General features: G+C 41.8%; 1 protein-coding gene across 6 annotated transcripts in view; it reads left to right on the forward strand.

The window, feature by feature from the left end:
- The window catches only part of KIAA1549L (KIAA1549 like), a 145,114-nt gene that overhangs the window by 86,086 nt on the left and 35,964 nt on the right, over window positions 1-23,064 (forward strand). For all 6 annotated transcript variants that reach the window (XR_010070669.1, XM_063331592.1, XM_063331590.1 and 3 more), the window contains exons 12-15: window positions 5,751-5,941; window positions 9,812-9,939; window positions 20,883-21,061; window positions 22,686-22,903. Coding sequence is in view for 5 of the 6 variants with exons in the window: in XM_063331592.1 (XP_063187662.1) it covers window positions 5,751-5,941; window positions 9,812-9,939; window positions 20,883-21,061; window positions 22,686-22,903 (716 nt within the window). In the remaining variant the exon portion in view is untranslated. The remainder of the gene's footprint in view (window positions 1-5,750; window positions 5,942-9,811; window positions 9,940-20,882; window positions 21,062-22,685; window positions 22,904-23,064) is intronic.

The following is a 23,064-nucleotide window of genomic DNA, read 5'->3' on the forward strand; positions in this document are numbered from 1 at the left end:
ACTGATGTAAGACACTCAGCCATTAGGGACAAGCAGGTTTCACTCAGGGCAGTTGCTTCTTTCATGAAGTTGAGGAAATGGGCCATCACCCCGAAGCCTTGTTAGCAGCGTCTCCCGTAGGAGCTCGTTCTCAAACCCATGGCCTGGGCTGCTCCTGCCTCCTGTGAGTGGCAATGGCTGAAGCTCTGGGCTCCGGCAGCAGTTCAGACCCGGTCCTGAGCAGAAGTTCTCCATCCAACTGCTAATGTAGAAAAGGCAGTCAATGAATTTATTTTTTTTTTTTTTTGAGAAAATTTCTCCCGCTGCTATTTTTCTTCTAGATCTCTTGAACTTTCTAATTTATTTGTGGATGTTGAGTGGGTTCAAACAATAATACTTTCCTTAAATTTACTAACCCGCATCAATTACAAGATGGGGTTTTTTTCAGAATCAAATGTCTTTCCAGTTTGATTTTCTGTCTCCAAGAGAAACATGTCACAGAATACTGATTTGTATCTGTAGTGAAAAAAGTCTGCCTTCTCAATGCTGCTATTAAATGGCTTTTAAACAGGGGCACCCAAAGCTAAGAGTTTTTAGCCTACAAAGCGTGTGTGTGAGTCATACTGTTCCTTTGCCCTTCTAGCTGGCTTTGTTCTTCTCCATTGGCATGGGATTGAAATGATAATTTTTTTCTTTGGTTTCTTCACGCTACGGACAGCAGGATTATTGTGATTTCAGCTCTGTTGCTTCTGCTGAAAAATGTAGATCCGGGGGAGAGTTGAAGGAAGGCATGATGAAAATGACAGCTCTTCTCTCCCCATCTTAGGTTGGTTGCAGATGGGTGCAGCTGGTGCCAGTTGGAAAAAAGACATTTGTATCAAAAATGATACAAAAAAGACATTTCCATTTCAGTTCCAGTATGCTCATCTATTTATCCAGTGTTACCAAACTAGTGTTAAGAGTAGATCTGCAGAAGTGAGACAAACAACATCACAAACAAAACCAACAAATTAATAGCACTGCAGTGATATCACGTCATGTCCCATTGGAACCTCTAAAATGTAAATCACGCTTTATCAGAGGCTGTTGCAAATACTGTCCACCACGTGATTCTTCTTATATGTAGTCTTAGTCCCAGCTAAGGGACAAAGTGAGACTAAATTTCATAGAATCATAGAATTTGTACTTTCTTTTGAGCTGGACATCATTAGAGGATGCTTTACAGCTGAAGAAAGTTGCTATTTAAAAAAAAAAAGACTTCTGGTTCAAGCGACAGCACAGAAGAATCTTGAGAGTATTTTCATATTCCATAGTTGTCATTCCAAAAAGTAAGAGAAAGCTGAATGTTTACTTCTCCTGAGAAATCAGATTCAATCAGGCTGTAAGGCACATGGTGAGGTTAGAACCTCTTCAGTCAGGTCAGGTTTGTATCATCGCCAACGTGGTCAGACAAGAGTTGGGTCTGCAGAACAAAACAATTGGTGCTGAGCTCCCAGCATCCGTGCTACACTCGTCTCGGGAGATTTTCCCGCAGACTTGCTCACGTTTGCGACTGGATTGCAGTTGTCCACTTCTAGAGTGCATTTCCCCTTTTGGGGTATATTTTGAGGCTTCATAAAATTTAATTTAATTCATTATATAAAAAGCGATGCATTTCCAATGAAAGCTAAATTGGTTTCTCCTTAGTTTCACAGTGATGGCTCCATCAAAAAGGTTCAGCCGGGTCTAGTTTAGAGTATACGCCGGTATATGGACTGTGGAAGATAGATTCCGCAGCGGGATTGGGAATGGACTGGTTTTGTCATTCCTGATTTCAGCATCTTTACTTAAAATAAGGCTAAGAAACATATTTTGGGAAGATAATGCAATAAGGTCATTTTGAAAAGAGCAGTTTTATTTTTAATTTTAATTTTAATTTTAATTCCAGCATTAGGGATATCAGGAATAGTGGTAATTACTTGAACTGCAATTGCCACATTTCATGCAGTTTGGCAACACAAATAGCCGATGAGCACATATCTATATCACATTTAAAAAGAATATATTATATTTCATGGCTTAGAAAAGTGCCCGAGACTGCTTGATTAATGCTGAATCCGTGCTGTAAGTGGAGTCACAGCAGAGTGATTTCTAGTTTAAGAAGCAGCTTTAGTATTTTGTTTCTGTGTGTCTGAGATTTGCTGTTGAATCACGGGAGCAATTTTTTTTGGATACCTTTTGAATGCCCAGCAAGCAGTACAGAGAGGAAGAGAGGATATTATGGGATACCCCAAACCCTTGGATTTTGGCAGGTTTTGCTTTCAGTGGTGCTATTTTCTATGTTCGGATTCCAAAAGTCCTGTACCAAGGGGACGGGCAGAGCGGAGCTGCTTGTTCATCGCTGCAGTCCTAGCGCTGCTGGGAGCAGCGGGAGGCTGCGGGTCCTCGCGGAGCAGAGCTGCCACCTCCCTCCAGAGCCCCCATCCCGTGCCAGCAGGGTGGGAGATGGGATGCACCAACACAGCACGGAGGGGTAATGGAACATTTAGCCTTTTAAATATCCTTCTGTAGCCAGGGGGGGTGACGTGACATCACGGCAGGATCGCTGCCTGTGCCTGGTAATTTAGGAATGGCTCTTTTTTTGTTGTGGCAGACTGAAGGCTAAATAAATGAAGTTGAAAAAAATGACCTCTTATACATAGTGTAGTTTATAGTACCTTTTTTAGGAATCGTGTTGCAATCTGCTCCTTTTCTGAATTGCCTTAGCAGTCAGGGACGTCTGGACTAAGTTGCAGGGAAAAGGGACTCTCACCATTATTTTCAACTTGACTCTCCAGTTGTAGAATTAAAATAAATTCCCATCAGAATGTCAATGATTTGAATGTATACTTTTAATGTTCTTTTAATGTTGTTTTTATTTTGAGCACCTGTTTTTACTTTGAGGTTTTGAATAGATGTTAGTTTTTTACCTCCCTTGCTTTCTAATTTGCAGTTTCCCTGTCATGTTTTTTTAAAGGCTGTAATCTGATTTGTCACCTTTCCTTTCTTTCAGAGCATGAAAGAATAAGCTTGCAGGTAAACAGAGATAAGATCTGCAGTCTAAGACCTGAAAGCAAAAGCAAATACTGCAGGCCATGAGAAAACAAGCACTATCAATTTGATAAAGGGCATGGAAAAAAAAAAAGATTAGAGAAACTGACTGTGTACATGGGTATATATGTAGAGGGGAGGGGCTGATCATCCTGTTTTTCTTTTTTCTTTTTTTTTTTTCTTCTTGTCTTTCTTTTTTTTTTTTTTTGAATATCAGTGTGTTTTTCATGATTGTTACATGGAAAAAAGTCCCAGAAACAACCCCCTGTATTCAGTCTGCCCTTTGCCAGGCAATGTAATTTAATGGTCTCATCATTCATTTAATATTTCGAAAGCAATATTCAAATCCCAGTCCTTGGGTCTTTCTCAGTATTATGGCTGTATTGGACATCTCTGCAGTGCCTGATCGTGATTTAGTCTTGCCAGTTCCCTTCAGGGGTGGTAAAGCCATCTGCTCCTGTGGGCTTTTACAGAGCAGGGTTCCAAGATCAAATTTTATTTAACGCAATATGTCCGCTGATGAGGATGGCTTTTTCAGCTCTTCCTTTATTTCAGTTTGTTACCAGACATGGTGGTAAGTAGAACTCAGATTGAAATAATCCTGTGTTTTCTTCCTTTGGCACATCTGAGCTGGGACACTGCAGAGTTCTGTAGAAATTCTCATGTTCTGCTGCTTCTGGTTTGATTTTGTTTGGTTTTGTTATTATTTTTTTTATTAAAATAAGATATGAAGTATAAGTTGTAACTTCCTGTACTCTTTCAAAGGCATGGAGGGAGAAATAACCGATTTAATCAGCTTTTCTCTTCTGTTACTTTTTTTGCAGAATATCTAGGAGGGTCTTGACTAGCACTTAATATAGATAGCAATATTGGAAAGCATTATTTTAGTTAAAATTATTACTATCTAGTAGGTTGTGCAGTAGTTCTTCCTTGCTGTCCTTCACACAGCTTCTGCTTCCTCTTTCTTCATCCCCTTCCCTTTCTTCGTTTCCTCCCTTTGTAGCTAATTTGGGGTCTGCTTTTGTGGTACCCTGCCTTCAGAGGAGGGCAAGCAGAAGGCTCCATCAGTCATGGCAGCATCGTGGCTTGCCATGGGGTGGTGATGCTGAATTGGAGTTTCTCTGATACGTTGCAAGTTCGATCGTGGCAATGTGCGGAGACGTCTGCTCTCCCAAATCAGCATTAGCCCAGTTAGCGTCTCCTTAATGCACTGGAGCTACTTATCAGAGGAATACCGGAGTATGTAAGCACATTAGAAATCATCAGCCTCGGTTCAAACAGGAGATTGGGAATGTGATGTAGATCTCCGTAAACAAAAAGCATGTTTTATTTTGTTTTTTAAAAAAAATATTAGACAGCCTGGTCGTTTGTTTTGGTTTTTTTTCAGACTGAGATCACCTATGAAATTTATCTATATTTATAGCTATAGCCTGGATTTAGTAAGGGACAGAACAAGAGAAAATGTTTTCTCAGAGCTCATCCTTTTTCTGTGCCATCAGCAATTTTTTTTTATCTAGCTGATTTTTTTCCAGAACTAAAATATTCAATGACAACATGACAGGAACCTGAGAGAAACTATTCGGTTATTAACTGTCTAATTCTGATGTGGTTCCGAGAGTACGTTTGAGGGTTAAAACCGCCATTGCTCACCTTTGATGTGTTTTATGGTGCTTTTTCAGCATTCTGTCAATAGTCTTTGTAATTCAGGAAGAGCATCCTTCCAGTTTTTGGTAAATTAATTCAATTTACTGTAGCAAGAACGTTTTTATGTGTTTCATAATTTTCCCAGAGGTGGTCAGGAATTTCTTTGCGTGATTTATTTCTCGTAGCTTTTTACCTTCTCTTTATTGCAATAGAAAATACAGGTTGGGGTGCCTTTTTTTTTTTTCTTCTTCCCCACCTTCTCTTCCCCTCCCCCTCCCCCCCAGTAGAAAATGCAGTTTGGAAAGTTAAGTCTTGCTTAAATGCTTTAATTTTTCCATTTAGAGAATCCACCTTTCGGTGGCTGCTTTGCCCAGAAGGCGTGTGTCAGTTCTGCTCGTTCCTTGCAGAGGTAGCGGGAAGAGCCCGGCTGGGCTTCGGGGCAGGAGAGGCTGGGGACACGGCCCTCCGCTGCCTTGCTGCAAGGCTCTTGCGAATCCTGCTTCCCGAGAGAAACAAGTGAAGTCAATAACAACCTTCCCAGTAGGCAACTGGCAAGCCAGGGGAAATATAATTTCACTGATCTGAAAAAGATCCTTTTCTGGGAAATATTGCCCATGAAACTTTTATGTGTGCCTTTTTTACTTTGTCTTGATTTGGAATAAATTACTCCCACTCTCTTCAGAAACACAAGATTTTTTTCATGAAGTTTTCCTTTTTCTGTATGGGCTTATTTTTCTCCCTCCTAATTTTTTCTTGTGTACGTTCATTCTTCCATCGTCCAATAAAGGAATTTCTGGGGGTGTTACAGCAGGGTAAGAAAGGTTAGCCAAGATCAATTTTATTCTTAACTGACCATGTTTAAAATATGTGGAATGGAGATCTTATCAGAAAACTGCTTTGTTGTTGGGCATTCATGCGGCTATCTACATATTTTTACTTGTCACTTATGTGATTAAAGAAGTTAAGGGTTAGTGGAAAATTTTATATTGAAATGCAAATTTTATGTTAACATATGACACGGGCTTGAAATGTCTTTTTTCTTTCGCTTTTGTTTGCAGCCAGTACAAGGCTTTGACTATGCCAAGCAACACTTAGGTCAGCAGGGAGCTGAAGATGAGGTTTTACCTGTAACTCAGGAGACTGTCGTACTTCCACTTCCAGTTAGAGATGCTCCTGCCTCCCAGGAGAGAGAAATTACTCAGGATGGGAGCACCATCAAAACTGCCAAATCCAATGAAACCAGGAAAAGGTACGGACTGGCATGTTTCCGCAGAGGGGTGGAATGGGGTACAAGCTGCTGGCTGCTTAGGAAAAAACTTATAAGGTTTGGCACCCAGGCTCTGCATGTGGCAGATGGTTCCTCCATGATATATTCTTGGCATAACACTGGTTTGTGGTGGATGTGTAAGATTGCCGCAAGATGCAAGATAAAATACAGTGAAGTCTTCACAGATTGTACATACATAGAGGAGGTAAATGGGAAATGGCTCTCATGTGCGTGCTGGTGTTGTACAAGAGATGAATCCGAATGAAACATGGGATCTGGAGCATGAACACCAATCATTTCTCAAATGAACCAAAAGACAAGACCTCAGCCACTCTAAGTTGCTGTAGCTCCACTGAGAAACTCTGTCACTCCAGAATTGGACCCAATGTCTTCATTAGCAGAAGGGAAACCCTAAACATCCACTAAATTATGGAGAACCTCTAGATCCAAAGCACCTACAGCAAGACAAAACTTCCGAGAGTGTAAGAATAGACTAGATAATGCCAGTGTCTAGGCTAAAGTGTCCCAGGTTTGCAGTTTCTTCATAGTGTGTCTACAGGGTTGTAGGATCACTGATTAGATGGTCTCCAGGAAGCTATCTGGCTGCAGGGTCAAATACACCCCTAACTCAACTTTAGCTACCTTTTTTTAAAGTCTTCGAGTGGTGGGATGATCACAGCCTCTGCAAGCAATCTGTTCTTCATTACCTTTCCGGTTAGGAAGTTTTACCTCATGTCTACCCTCAATCACCATCAGAATAGCTGAAGGTCATTATTTCTTGTTTTCGGTCATCTTGGGCAAGAAAAGCAGATTATCCCTTCCTGCTAGCTGCTTTGCATGCTTCAAGTCCATTTTTCCTTGACACTCTCTCCTTGAAATTAATTTAGAGGGGAGGATCATTCACGTTTTATTGCTGAACAATGATACTGAAGGGAACAGGGGAAAATAAACCTGTTAGGTACCTGAATACAGGTAAGAGTTGTTGTCTAGTTCACTGGCATTACACTACGCAGTCCTTGCCTCTTGAAAGGACTTGATAACATAAAAGAAGAGTACCTGGCTACTGCAGGGAAATTCTTCAGAAAATCACATCTTCATAGCTGAGTCACCTCGTCTCTTACTTGTCAAGGCACAATGATATTTGCTCCTTTGGAGTAATGGAAAAGCGTGAAAAACTCAGCACAGTATTGCTGTACGCTGTGGCAGGGACACGCTGGAGCCACCTGCAGTTGCAGCAGGTGCCGCGCTGGAAGGCGTCAGCACGCTCGGTGTGGGGCTGGAGGGCCCGGCGCTGCTGCTCTTCGTGGGGGGTAGACCTCTCCGTTGGTCATGAGCTGAGGTTTTCCCTGCAGAAAAACGGAAACGGAAGGTTCCTGAGCTGGTGTCTGGTTTGGCATACTCCTCTGGTTGTATAGTGCATCACCCGGAATACCGAGAGCTCTCTGCAGGGAGCACCAATAGAGAAGAGCAAGCCAGCTGAGGAACCCCCTGGTTCCTGCGACTGCTTCACTGGGTTTGGGTGTAAACTGTTATTCTGCCCTTTAATGTCAACCATGTGTTGTTCACACCATAAATCACTTAAACCACGAGGGTCAGGTTTTATAGTCCGAATGAAAGAAACAGCATTTGTCCCTTTTGAAGTCTTCCATCCTCTGACGAAGTGACAAATGGAAGATGACCATGACACCGGCTGTGGCTGCTGGGCCACCACAGGTCAATCTTTGCAGGAACTGTTCTTTAAAATGTTTTGAAGCCTCTCCAAAGCTGTGTGTAAATACACACAAAAAATGTAAACCGGCCTTATTAATTAATCCTCTAACAAAGGTGATTAAGCTCTTCACACAGTCCTTTGAATGAGCACAGAAATCCCCCTCTACTTAATCTGCATAATTTTAAGCAAATGTTGATAAGCAAGTTGATCCAGGAATTCATGGGAAAGTTATTCTCATTATAAAATGTTTTGAATCTTGGTGCCTTTCTAAGCAAATGACTAGGAGTTTTGCCTCCTTCAGGGTGATTACTTGAGTGAGATCATGCAGAATTTTAGTCTTTTTTCGTTCCTGGGAGCTGTGTCTGGGGAAGAAATTTAATGGTTTCTGAAGAATGAAGAAATATTTCGTGACCTTTACGTATTTGCTCTTTCATCCAGGCTACTTTTCAGCCTGGAAAGGTCAGTTTAAATCAGATTGCCATGAAGTGGCTGGTAACGGATCAGAGTATCTTCTCTGATAGTACCACTGAAGGAAACCTCACAGTTAATAATATGATGGCCACTTAAAAAGGATGAATATTTAGTGGCAGCAGCAATCATCGTGCAAGCTATCCACGCTCACTTCTTTTCCTTGTTCCCAAGTGGAGAACATTTTCTTCAGGTGTTGGCTTGTCCCTGGATGAATTTTCTTACTGGGCTGGGATTATTCATTAGCAGTGACCAGACAGGTTTATAGGGGAGAAATGCTACTTTTCAAGAGTATTTATTCTCAATAGAATTTCACCAGAAAATCCCCAGGCTGGGCTGAGCTGAGCTGGGTTGCATGCTGAGTTCTCCTACAGCCCCGCAGCTGTGAAAGAGCCCGTCTCGAATTATATAGATTTCCACCCAGGCTGTTTTCAAAAGAGAGTCCCTAAGAATTGCTTTTCTCATACTTGTCCCTTCCTCTTCTGACCACAGTCAATGCTCTCTGCTTACACCAGACAGGGCAGTCAGAACTGGAGGTAAATGAATGTTTCAAGCTGGCAATATATAGAATTGCCAATAACTTACAGGATGGTTTTTACAATTGTTTTGCTCTAGTGCCATTCTCTGGATATAAAGCCATTGTGACAGCAATAGGATTTGATTTTTTTTTTCCCCCTCTGTAAATGAAAGTCCTTGTAAATAAGTCCATTTTTTTCTCTCCAATGCAACCTCTTTACATTACCCTGTCATTGGCCATGACAGTTCCGTGTGATTAATTGCGGATAGGTGCATGAGAAACCACCCAGGCCCTGTGCATTGTTTTCATTCCCCCTGTGGCAAGCCTCACGTGTAGAAACAATGCGACACCGTGTTTGGATGTGGGATGGCACCAAACGTAACATTTTCTACTTCGGCCTGCTTTTCCCAACTTGTGCGTTAGTAGGATTTGAGTAATTTTCCCACCCCAAAGAGAAGTGCTGGCTCCCAGGGTGACGCTGCTCGTTTCTGTTCTTGCTCCTCGTCGGGACTGAACGCTCGCGGTGGTTCTGCGCTGCCCCCCTCCTCACCCTGTGCCAGGACCGGTCTCAGGGCAAGGGAATGCAGTGGCCGAGAAAAACCAGCGTTTTCTTAGGAGTTTCAGCAAATAATGGTGCTGGCTACGTGAGGGGAAGAAAAGGAGAATTTTCTTATCACATTGTGTGTGTGTACACATAAAGCGAGCGAGTGAATTTTGCGTTGTGGACGACAAAATAGCTGAGTGTAAATGCAGGCTAAATAATAAAGGAATTAGTTTAGGCATATATGTATATTTATATATAAACAAAGGTCTGCTTTATTTTAGCTGTATAAATGAGACTGAATTGATAACAGGATTTTTTGTCCTCTGCAGTGCTGCGTCTGTCATTGGGGGGGGGGGTTGTGCATGAGAATTGTTTGCTTTCGATGCCACTAAGATGCCTGTCAGCCGTGAGCTAATTGGGAAGTCGTGTTCTCCTACCGTCGCCCTGTTCCTGCCTTTGCTGTGTTTCTGTGTGCAGTTTATATTCTATCTCCTTTTGGTACAAAATCAGACTTGAAAACTCAGTGATGCAAACTATGCGAATGAAATAACCTTGAAAGGAGGTTTACAAGGAAGAACTCACAGCCTCCCTTGTTGCTATGGTTACTTGCAGCCGGTCCCCGAGTCAGAACGGCTCCATCATCAGCAACGGGTCGGGAAAGCCCAGCTCCGGCCGGAGCTCGCTCCAGAAAGTAATGGCACCGCAAAAAGTGACAAAAGACGAAGGAAGGAAAAGAAACGGTGAGAAGTGTTTCTTGATGAAAAGCAGCTCGCTGTGGCCCCCATAGCGGTACCCATGCAGGTGCTAGCAATGTTAAAAGCATCTTCCCATACCTTTAGCAGTACTTAGGCATTTTCTTTTTGCAGCTGGTTTGTTTGTCCTTCCTCCCCCTTCCGCCCCTTTACTGCTCTAACTGTTTCTCAGCCTCACACAAAACAGTATGGTGTTTACTCTTCATGTGTGTGCCTTTGCAAGTTTTCTTTTCCTTTATTTATTATTTTTTTAGTTTTAAAATACCGGTGAACTAATGAAGACATGATGCTGCTTAGAAGGTGGACAGGGTTTACAGCTTTTTTTTTCCCCTGTGTTAGAGCCCTAAGATATTAATTTCCATTACTGCTTTTGCTGAGCTGGCCCAGATCTGATGAAGATGAATTAATTAGGTAAAAATTAATTGGAGAAAGTGTGAAATGTCCAAAGCTTTAACTTTCCCTCTCTTATCATTCTCATCACACCTTTTTGTTATTAACACTTACTGACAGCTGTTTCTGATGCACCTAGAATGTTATGCTGGATGTTTTTTACAAGGCCTTGGTTGATGGTGGTGACCTTGTGACTTGAGATGTATCAGGAACACCTGATGAGAGTGGAATTCAATCCCCGTTCTTCCTTGCATTTCTTTTGTCTGTCTCTGCTTTTTTCTCCCAAGTTATAGCTTTGCTTCCATAGCTAGATTTTCTATATGAATAGAAAACACTGTGGCTGAACCAATTGATCGTTTTCCGCTGAAGGGAAGGAATTAAACTGGATGTGGTGTCATCAGATTCTGTCATGAGCACAAGTCCATAATTCTTCTTTGTTAAAAGTGTAAGTGTGTAAAGGAGGAGCTGGATAAAGAGAAAATCTTAGTGTAGATCTCCTTTCTCCAGTAAATCACCTGAGTAACCTGCGCGGAGCGTTCTGATGGCAATCCTGGTATCGCATCATATCATCCCTTGGTGATCGTTATGTCTAATACTAAAGTATCACACAAAGGCTTTGCTGCTTTAGCAGGAATACCGGGTGATATAGAGACAGATACAAAGCACCAGAGATGGCCTTTGTTCTGTACAGCAAAATCGTGCTGTGCCTTTTCAGTGTCCTCTGTTCTTTCCATTCATGTACGATAGCGCATTGCATCTTGTGGGGACCGTATAATTGATGTAACTGTTGTACGCTGTTTTTAAATCAGCTTCACTGAGATTTATGCATGTTTGCACGTTCACACTGAGAAGTAAAATTGTTAATTTTCTCGTTATGAGTTTGTCACCTGTACTGCTTTCTTCTGTGACTTTACTGATTACTCTAGACCTGTAATAATAGGTATTCTGACTGGTTTTTCTCAAAGAAGTCTTTTTTTTTTTTTTTTCATAGACAGCATAACAATATTTCATGGTTCTAAGTTTCAAGGGCTGTAATTATTTTTTCACTATTTCAAATGTAGGTCATTTCACGAGACAACAACATTTATGGTTTCCAGTGTTAAAAGCTGTAATTTATGATGTTTTATTTTTTCTCTTCCCTACCCAGGAAAGCCAAAATTAAAAAACATTGTCAGGTGATGTTTACACGTGTAAGCCACGTAACTTAGTGAAGGTATTTTTTTTGTTTTGTTAGGTTTTAAATCTTCAAAGAAAATTGGTAAGAACTTCCAGTTTCTTTGTTAAAGAACTGACTAACACCTAACATCCTCTCTTCTGATCTGCACTGTAGATCTGCGTTTCTAGAACATACACGTGCTACTTAAAGAAACCTTTCAATGTAGTGAAAGGGAATAATGATCCTTTATTTAAAATCTTAATTTGATTATAATTCCAGCTTCAACTTTATTTGATAACAATAACTAGGCATTTGTCAAATTATGTGGAAAACTAACAACTGCTTTATTTACATGTTTATTGTATCTTCTATCTTCTGAAAGAAACCCTGAATAACGTTGTTATTTAATAAGGTAAAGGCGCTTCTTGTTTGGAGCAGCAAAGGAGCTGAATGATTTCTAGGAAAACATCTTTAGTGTACAATCCATTCACAGTACGGTTACTTGTTGTTTGTTCCTACCACATGCTGGCAGCAAGATCTTGAGCTTCTGTGGCAGAAAGGAAAAGATGGCTTTGCCCGTTTAAAAAGTCATAGTACCCCATATATACAAAATATGAAACAGAGAGATAGGCTATTTCCATGTGACCTGTTCTGGCTTTGAAGGAACCTGTGCATGAAACACTTTTTCTGTAGAGACTTCAGCTACTTCTAGAGGAACTTCCTTCACTCCATTGCCATGGCCCCGTAAAGAGTCGCCTGGTAGCTTCCAGGCACAGATATGAAGTGGAATAAATACGTAGTTCCCTAGTAAAGAGATGGGGAATTTTTTAGCTGTAGGCATATCTTTTAAGCTATGTTTAAGAGAGTTTCCTGACACAACCCTTTTAGAACAGCTTCTGAGAAGGAAGATGCGGCCATAGGAAATGATAATGGCCTCCCTGTTACCAGAATTAGGGAGCTGGCCCCACATTTGTTTTTATATGCATGTGCAGATGTGGTTTTGACTTTTGAGATCCTAAACGCCTATTGAAGTTGAAATTAAAAAGCAAAAATCAAGGCACCCATTACTTTTCATCACGGAGCTTATGCTTTGTTCCCTGGTGCTATGATTACACACGCTGTTGTCATCTCGGATATCTGGTTCTTTTTGCGGGGTTTTATCTTTATCCAGCCTGACGAGCATCAGTAGAACGTCTTGGCTGGTTTTCCTTCCAGTTGAAGAAAGAAGCTGCTTTTCACCGAGTTGTTTGCCCGAACCTGCTCCAGCTCTCTACCCTGGTTGCAGGCTGACGCCTCTACTGCGCATGGCAGCAAGAGCAGCAGCATATTTTCTTCTCTGAAAAGCAGCATCTTAAAACTGGAATGAATCCCTTGATGGTCACGTGTTTGAACTGGGGACTCCAAGTTAGAATGGCTCATTAGTTGCCATAGTTACAGACCAATTTTAGATTCTATTTCTTGCTGACATTTAGTTACATGGAAAAATGACAGCACTGGATGTTACCTCAGTACATAAACTCTGTATGGCTTGTATCAAAATTGACTCCAAATGGAGTGTGTCAAGGCCGAGAGTGAACAATGTGAAACCGCCACAGACTGACAGGCTTGGCTTAAGGACCTGATGCTTTGGAGGATCAGGAGAACTCTTTAGCTGAGCCTTATTTCTACAGAAAATACAAAATATCTAATTGTATTAAAATAGTGATAATTTTTGGTAGGGTAACAGTGTATTTTTCCTTTTGTTCTTCTTGGACAACATTTATTAATATTTTAATAGGAAATTTCCTTTCTAAAAGTTGATAAGTTGGGCTTTCATTTACTTTGAGCACTTAAAAAGAGAAAAAAAAAAAAAGAATTAAAACCCTTTTTAAGAAGTGCCCAATTGCGTATGTTAGAGGACTGTGAGATGAATGAATCAGCCAACAGAGGTACTGGCAATTTCCGAGATGGGTTTGTAAGAGACCGTGGAAGAGAACAACAGGATATTAGCACTTTCGCCTATCGTTTTATCAGGCCAAACGTCGTTCAGGGAGAAGCAAATGTCTGAATCCACATGTACTTAAAGAACTATAGCAGCCTACAGTAAAACCTTTCATCGGCTCCTCACAAAATGAAGCCAGTGAAAGTTATAGAGGTTGTTTTTCCAACCTTTAAGTGCTTGATCTTGCAACCTTCCCATTAGTATCTTGGGGAGGGCGTGATTGCTTGTTTGTTTTGAGAAAAACAAAAGCTTTAGTTTGCTAGCAGTTCTTAATGAAGCATATGACTCCGTACCTTTTGGGCTGAGAAACTGTATAGTGGAGCCCAGTTTTGTAGTTGAACCTCCTCATCAGGAAAGGACATCACAGGTGGAGATGCACAGGCAGCATTCCCATAGAGCCAAACTTCCTTGTGTAAGAAAACTTCCTTCCCTCCTCCTAGGAATCCCAGCTGGAATGCTGCTTCTCATCTTCCAAGAATTTGGATGTTGACTTTAAAAATAGATGTAACTTTTCAGAAGTCATTCAGTCAAGAGCCTCACTCCTTTTTAAAATATCAGTCTCTAAGACTATCATTTTCTCTGTCCAGGCAGAAGCTGTCATATAAATCTTTAATTCTCTTTTCCTTCTGTTCTTTGTAGGGATATCTGAAAATCAGGTGTCTGCACGAAAAAAGTACTGGGGAGGAAATCTTGGCTGTATTATTGGCTTAGCTAAAATCAAAGGGATTTTTTGGATGTTACTCAGCCAAGCTATGATACACTGCCTCCTTTATTTGACAGAAGTGTGGGCCACCAGTTTTCACACTGTCTGATGTGGCATCTCAGCGTCAGAGCCAGCTTTTCTGAATTTCTGAGCAGTTGTCTGTAGTGACTCAAATTAAAATGAAATACGGCAACAGGAATTGAATCCAGTAGCAGCGATGTAGCAGTCTGCTTTGACTGAGACTTCGCTGGGGGATCTGGTGTATCCCTGCAAACACCCAGCACCCTTCATCTGCCTTTTCTGGGCTGCAGGGGGTGAAATACAAGTTCGAGTGGAAAGGGCTTCATCATGACAAATTTTGGCCCGCTAGAGTTGACTTCCTAATCTAATCTAACTGGGTAGGCTCTCTAGTGACTCCAGAGGGTCACAGCTAATTGGGACGCATCTCTCTGCTCTGGAGGTACTCACCTTTCCCTTTCCAGTGAGGAAGGAGCCCAGACAACCGCGTTGGAGCATATGTGCAGATTTGAAGTGAGATGATTCCCTTTCATGATGCCTGTGTCTCTGAAAGGCTGAAAAATCAGAGTGCTAGGAAGAATTTATGGTGGAGAGAGAGAAGTCTATTCTTTTCATCATTCATTCCCTCATCCCAAAGCATTAGCTTCATTTTGCCCCAGAAAGAGTGTTAGTGGGGATCTTTATCTAACTCTTCACCCCCTCACAGTAAACTCCGAGGATTTTCTGGAGTAATTTCCTGACATTTAACCATAGGCGGATAAAAAAAAATAAAAATGAACAAAATCCACTTGTTCAGCTGAAATGCCTCGTATTGGCACCAGTTACTGTTCTCCTTGAGCCTCCCAGAATCTTTACACGTTGATTCTTTTTTTTTTTTCCCTCCAAAGATTTCAGCTTGTGTGACTAGCCTAATATTTCCCCATACTGTTTCCATTTCTTCCGCTCTCTTTTTTTGGCGTGTGTTTGTCTTAAGTATAGAAAGTGCTGTGACCCTGCTAGCATCCTGCTGGTGACAGTGAACCCTTTGTTTCTTCAGACGTAGCCAATACCATTTTCCACTGCTTTCTGCACTTGGTTTTGGTTTGCAAGAGGCAGCCAAGGGTTATAACCTCTTCTGTGAACTTCCGAGCCACGTTTCTGAGCCTCTTCACACTCCTACAAAAGCAAAAGGTGCCACTGCTCCACCGCCTCTTTCCCCAGAGGAAGAATGGGAGAGCAAACAGCACCTCCGAGTTGTCCATACGGTGTGACTGCGGCCACCCAGGTGCCGTATGCACAGAAGGGGTAGAACATGCATAAATAAGTGGAAAATACCTTCTGTTTGACCTCTTTTAGGTCAGCATAGCTAACCCAGCTTGTCTTTTTTTCTTTCTGAGACGGTTTTTTTGATTGCTTTTCTCATGGCAAGGAAATCTCTTATCCTATGCTGCTAAGGTGCCTATTGCAGCAGACCTCCGAAGGAACTGGGATCTGCAGGTGGTCCTGCAATTAAGTATTTCTTAATTCACGTCTGCCTTCCTCTCCGGATGAGCTTTACTCTGCCACTAATTGAGTCTGACAGCAGTTCTCATCCAAGCAACAGTGTGAAGAGTGTGTTGATGTTCATGCCGTCAGATCCCGTGGCAGTCTGGATGGTCGGCATCTTTCGCTAATGTGTCAGTATTGAAGATGACGAATGCATGGTTTCACTGTGTAAACAGAAAGCTATTTGTGCAAAGCTTTTTAAAACTCAGAGCACTATTTTCTTAAAGAAGTGGCTTCTGTTGTAGGTTCTCGTGCTTTCCCTATCCTCTCTGTATAGTCATCATCCTTGTCAGTTAAATAATTTTTTTAAATTATTGAATATGCCTAGGATGGTATTACTGAAGTGCCAGCCAAGAGAAGGGACTGTTGCCTTCTCTGCAAACATGATGAAAAACATGGTCTCTTTTTGAAAGACTTTGATACTTAAATAGATGAGGCAGGTGTGGTTGGAGGAGAAGACGTAACCACAGAGAGGGAGAGAGATCCTTGCTTCTGCTTACAAGGACAAGAAACCTTCATAGAAAGTGAACGGAACAAGCTTTTATGAAATACCCGTGTATTTCATAAAAAAACCCTGCAAATGTCAGTTTAGAGATTTCCAACAACCTGCTCAGGTAACTCCTATTTCAGGATCCCGGGCAAACCCAGGACTGCAACACCTCAGGCAGGTGGCCTCGCATTTAGCAGACTTTGCATATGAGAAAATACTATCCAGGAGGAATAGCTGTTTCCACTAGTCTGTAAGCTGTCTGCTTCTCTGAAAATATAATATTGGTGCTGTTCATGAAAGACTTAGAATCGCACTGTCTCACAGTTGTGTGTATTTTGGAAAGAGTGTGCGTCTGTACACAAGTATGATTTCTGTTACACTGCAGTATCTTACAGAGAGGTATTTCAGTCCCGAATAGGTTCAGATGCTGATGTTATGAAACTTGTGTTTTACTTAGAGGCTTACAACCTCCTTCTTTATTATTATAGAATAATAAAGAATAATATATATATTATTTATATTATTATATGGTTCTTTATTGCTAGGAGCTCTTGCTCATACCTTCCTGGAGGTAGTCAGCTGACAAATTGAGAGATTTAGATAATGTAGACATTTTCCAATTTTTTTCTATATACAGAGATTTTCTTTAAAATGAAAATCATTTCCCCATTATTAATTTGCATTCAGGAGTCAGGATTTTTGTTTGAAATGCTCACACTCAGGCTCTTTCCTAAGGAGACAGTCTTTTAGATCTGTGGCTTAGTTTGCTCTTTGCCAAACTTGTGATTTTCATTTAACGTAATCTATTTGCTTTCTTATTATTTTAAGCCCTTCCATTACTCAGAGAATTCATTGTACACTAAATATAAATCTTTTAAAATTTTTAATGCTTTGTTGAATGACTTAAGAGAAGGCAGAACATGTCTACCTGCTTGTGAGTGTTTCCCGTGTTTTGGCTTCACCTGTGTTTTTCCACCTGTGTCATTCTTTTTCTGAGGACTTCCAAAATCAGCCAAATGGTGTCTTCTGAGTAGGACAGCACAACAAACAGGCCCTTGTTTCAAGTATTTTGCTGTAAGGTTACTTGAACTGCAGGTAATTTAGATTTCCTTACTCTTTAAAAAAATTATTTATTTATTTTTACAGGTGAGTGTTTCAGTCCTTTTTTTCTTTCTTCCAACATATTTTGATTTGGGAGAGGGGAGGAAAGACAAAGTAGAGGCAGGGAGAGGAGAGAAGAAATCTTGCATGGCCTTCATGTCGAAATCTTAGGCTGACAGAAGTATAACTTTCCTTTTTTTTTTTAATATAAATTAATAACTAGATAAAAATAGAATATTCCACCTGTCTAACTGTTTCTTAACCGTTCAGAGGTACGTTCCCACAGCCCCTTTTCCACTGGCTAGAGGAGCAGTGGCACGAGTGGGCAGCACCACCTGCTGGCATCGCCGGCTGGAAACGGAGCGGAGCTGCACCCACCCTGGAGGCTAGCACCCCTGAAACAGCTTTCCTCTAGCAAAGCTGATATACTAATAGCTGCGGTGACGTGGAGCTAAAGCTTCAGCGATGGTCCTGCTCTTCCAAAACCCCGTGCTTCACTGCAATTGGCACTCAACCTGAATAAATGATTGCTTTGGATGTATCTTCATGTATTTCAGTCACAGGAAGATTAGGAGGAGTAATTCAATCTCAATGGATCGTGTGGCATGAGATATCTAGCACAAGATGTTTCAGAGATGTGAAATTACTGTTAAGTAGGTGATTAAGTCATTTTTTTGTCCTTTTCTGCCACTGAACTTCTAAGTCTCTCTATGTGTGCATGCAGACAGTGCAAGCAAGAGCAGAAGAACAATGAATCCATAAAAATGTTGGTATGCATCTGTTTAAAAAACAGAAATTAAAAGCACCGTTTTAAATCTGTGTTGCTAATTAAAATGAGCAGGTGTGCCTATTGTGATTGATTACAGAGAACAACTGTGCAGTTTTCTGAAGTTTTCCGTGCCCATCGGCGGCTTGCCCATCTGAGGTGTTTGGACGGGTGGGCCAGCCTGGGGCAGGGACACGCAGCAGGACTCCCGCTTTTCTCTGAGCTCTCTTTGGTTTGTTTTTTAAAGTTTAGAGCTTGCTGTGGTTCAATTGTGTTACAAACGTTTGCTGTAAATTCTCTTGAAAAGGGACAGACGGGAGCAAATACTAGAATTCCCACAGTACTTGCTGCCACAGGTTTACTGCCAATACAAACTATAATGGCGTGCCACTAACTGCAGATCACAGGCTCTCTTTATCACTCATCGGTGAAAAAGGGGCACTACTCTTGTAGTATAAATGCCAATTAATGAACAAATGCTAAGCTAAGGTGGAATAGATTCCAATTTCCAGTCCCATTTGGCTATTATTTCCATGCCAATAGCACTGCAGTAGATGCGGGACGTGCTCACAATGAGAGGGCTGATATTGTGAGGGTGCTCTTTGGTGTTAACGCACCAACCGCATCAGAAGTAACTGCATCTGTGATTCCTGAGTTTCTTTACCCTTAATTTTTCTTTTCTTTAATGAGCCTTTGAACCATAGGAATTCTGTTTAATTAAGAAAAACCCTTGGTTTCTGAGCCTGAAATGAAGTCTGAGGAGACAAGCGACGCATCTGCAGCTAGTCATGCTCTCTGTGGGTGCCTGGAGATCGCTGCCAAGGTCTCAGCAAGCGCAGTTCTTCCGAAACGCTGGGGTGGAAACGCAGCTGCACTTCTTGGTGCTTTCGGCTTGAAGTAGGGTACACAGAGGATGTTCAGAAAGAATCATGTTTTGCCAGGATTTTCAGGCATGCCTGGTTAAGGCAAATGCTGAGACGGGCAGCCAAGGGAAGGGATTCCACAACTTCTTGGTACTTGGACCTCTGACGAGATACTATTCAGGCTCACCTGAGCTGTAATCATCATGAGAGACCACCTTTGTTGGTGGAAAAATACAGTTCAGACAAACTTTTTCTCTCTTGGAGACAGTCATGTCACAATGGAGGTACTTTGTTAGGGTAGCGTGGAAGTTTTGGCGGTGAATTACAGGGAGCACCCGTCTTCCAGAACTGTGTCTGGTGACTTACATGAAGACTGAAGTGATTCAAAATGCCCCGAGGGAAGAGCGTCCATGCTTTGCTTTTATCCTCACTGTACGGTACATGCCCTCCTGTTTAGGTGCGGTTTGTGACAGGCAAGTATCTCTTTGTTCATCTGATTTTGCTGGTGTGGTGCCCTGGCGGCGTGGTCGTCACTGGGAGGCCGGCAGTTAATTTCAGTGAGCCAGGCTTGTGATCCGCTCGCTCCGGTGAGCATCCAAATTCAGAGTGTTTGAACAACCCCGGGAGGGACCAGGGGATTTCAGAGCCACTAAAGACTCCTCTGTCGTATTTGGACAGCACTGTGGAGCCGGAGGGACAGTGTTTAATGACAGAATGATTTAACCCATCTATTTCTCAAAAGCTCAAGTAGTGTCAACTCGTCCACGCCGAGTACCGACAGAACGATAATAAGCTTACTCAGTGGGTTCATATTTTATGTTACCACTGTCAAATATTTTCTTACCAAAATCACTGGCTGTCTAAACTGCTGAGTTTATACAAGTCCATTGTAATTTGTGCGGTGATTAAATATTAAAACAAAGTGTATTTTCAGAGGAAATAAATTTAGAGCAGACCACTTTGTTCTTTAGCAGAGGATCTCTGCTCCTGTCAGTTAGGAGACGGAGCAAACATTCTTCCCTCTAATAGCATAATTATTCAAAAATGTCTGCAACAATTTCTTTATAGAATGTGTGCTCACGCTTTAGAGTCATTCTTTTATTCCAAAATGAGGATAAAAGGTTTAAGATTCAACAGCTGACAAGGTGATGCAGGTTTACAAACAAAATTTGGAGGAGAAAGGGCCCAATTGTATGTGAAAGAGTTTTCCATTGATATAGAAATCTAAAACTAAAGATGCTTCGCCGTGCCATTTAATTTTAAAGATTTTCAGAAGCCTTCTCATGTCTCTTAAGAAATTTTAAGAGTTTAACTTTACAGCCACCTGAGGTACTGCTTTGCAAAGCAAAAAAAAATAACATAAACTTGGACACCACCAGTCTCTCAAGCAAGTTTTAACGCACAACAGTAATGCTTTCATTTTAACAGATGGCATTTTTAGCATTAATAACTTTTGCTAGAATCAGTAGGTTTAGTTTTCAGATTTTGAGAATGCCCGTGCTCTTGCAGTATAAGACACAAAAAATACAGCACTCAGGTTAGATCAGGTGCAACTACAGATGCCTTGGCCTGTGGAGACTTGTGTGTGTGTGCGCACATGCTGTGTCCATGTGAAACCTAGGAAAAGACGTACTTTGGCTCTCATTGTCATTTCCATACAATTTTCTGTGTCATTCTTTTTCTCCTTTTTTTCTTCTCCCCATCTTATCAGTGCATATTGGAAATCAACCTTCTTCGGGGCAATGCCAGATAATCCTTTGAATACATGATATTATCTTTAATCTACTGGGATTATTTTCCAGTGTAAAGGTCCCCCAGGTCTGCTCCTTGAGTGTACCGAGCACATCATTAATCTGAAGCATGTGCTCACTGAATTTCACCTTGAACATGCAGTAAAAGTGTCTGTGTCTTTATGCTGAACAAGTTTGATGTGCTTTAGTGCCCGTAAGTGATGAAGAGGAAGGAGGCATTCTCTTTGATAACATCGCCAAATCTGCCATCGACCCCTTCGACACCTCTTCTGGATCGGTACAGCTGATAGCTATCAAACCCGTGGCACTGCCTGCTGTTCATGCTCCATCAGACAGGAGCCAGGAATCTGCCATCATTAACGGAGAGGTAAGGACTGTCTGATAATGTCTCCAGCTGTTTCCTTGGCTACATCCACAGGCGGAACAATCGTAAGCCTGTTAGAGTTGAGGACCGGTAGGAGCTTTTCCCCCTGATGCTATATAAAGTCCCATTAGCGTTGTGGGCTCAGAGATGTGAGAATTTAAGATCTGCTCTTTTGTAATGCACCTTGTGACCTTGGAAGAGGAAACTGTCTGTATTCCTACCTTCTCAATATCCTTCTCTCCTATCATATTACTTTTAACAAGATGAGCGATGAAGGCAGAGAGCAGAATAAGATCTTTGTCTACGCGAATTCTGTGGCTGAACATGGAAATGCATATAGATCATCCGAGTCCCAAGCTGCTTTCTATAATGAGCAAGACATCTCATTCAGAGCAAGAAGGGGTGGAACAGGACCGTGGCTTTGCTTAGGCTGCGCTCCAGCCTGCGCACAGAGCGTGCAGTTGTTTCCTGGGAACAAAGTGGGATGGCACAAGTGTCTGATCCAGGCACTGGCCAAAAACAATGCTTTGCCTTCAACACTTATATGATTATTCATGTTTAATGTAGATTTAATCAAGACCGGTCCATTTAGAAAGGACCTAGGCCTTTATATAGTTGTTAAACATGATGGGGACAAGCCAGAGAGGTGTCTTGTTTTCAGACTCGCACTGCAACAGTCATTTAAAGATCAGCTAGAATCTCCCTGATGCTATTTAAAAGCAACAGGGAGGGCTGCTGCCGGAGACACAGTAAAAGACAGTGTCATCAGGCTTCCCGTGTGGGCCTGGGTTAGAGCAGTCTGCCGTGCTCCATTTCCTACCTGTATTTTAAGCCCTGACGTGCCACGTAGTTTCCAAACCCAGAGAAAGGCTTACTTAGATTTCAGCATCTATCTATCTCCTGTAAGTCAACAGGATGGCACTCCTGGTGCTGTGTGCTCTCTTGTACATACATTTCTTGAGATTTGTGAGAAGACTAGAGTTTGACTCCGGAAGAACAAAGCCCAAATAAATTGCTCATTTCCATGTAACTGACAATTTGAAGCAGGAGGGAAATTATCTCAATGCTTAGGAGCATCCATGGGACCTGAGCTGTACCAGGTCAGACCAAACACCCACTTTTTTAAGGATCCTGTCTCTGACACAGGCCTGTAACAGATTTGTAAGGAAACATATAAATAAGAGGAACATATGATGATATTTCACCAGAATTCTTCCCCAGCCACCAGTGATGACTTATTGAAGGTTTTGTGAGGGGCGATGTCTCTGTATTTACCGGACCCTAGAAGAGTTTTCATCAGTGAGTTCTCCCCGTGGTGCCCAAAAGCAAGCACGGCGTTGGGTCACGACAATTGGCTAACATCATCGGTGTTTTTCTTCAGTGGGTGTATCTGAGTCACTGTTGTGATGGTACATAGTTTTTAGGCTAAAATTATTTAACCATCTGCCAAGCCATAAAAATGCAGCGACTCTGTTCACTTGCAGTTCCTCGCTGCTTACAGATGGCACGGTGCGGTAGAAAAAGTGCTCTGTAAAATGACACATGCAGCGCATCAAACACACTCCGACGATACTGTTTGGAAGTAGCCAGCCCAGCACCATCCTTGAAACATCTTTTTGCCTTTTAGGTGAACAAGGCTTTGAAGCAGAAGTCCGATATAGAACATTACCGCAACAAGCTGCGCTTGAAAGCCAAGAGGAAGGGGTACTATGATTTCCCACAGGTTGATAGCAACAAGGGTCTGACAGAGAGAAAAAGGATGTATGAAAAAAACCAGAAAGAATTTGACCACATTTTGGATCCAGATGCAGATGTCTCGTCTCCATTTGCTGAGCCTAAGAACAGGTGAGACTTTTTACATGCCGGTCTTCATCTGGGAGGAAAGTCGATGTCCAGGGGTTGTAGGGAATCAAAGGGGCCGTTCGTAATGAGCCATACAGCTGTTTGCTGTATGGTCAGCTGGCCCCTCCTACTTCATGAAGAAAATTCGTGTAACCCATGATTAT

This window comes from Chroicocephalus ridibundus, chromosome 4 (assembly GCF_963924245.1).
Source record: "Chroicocephalus ridibundus chromosome 4, bChrRid1.1, whole genome shotgun sequence".
Lineage (NCBI taxonomy): Eukaryota > Metazoa > Chordata > Aves > Charadriiformes > Laridae > Chroicocephalus > Chroicocephalus ridibundus.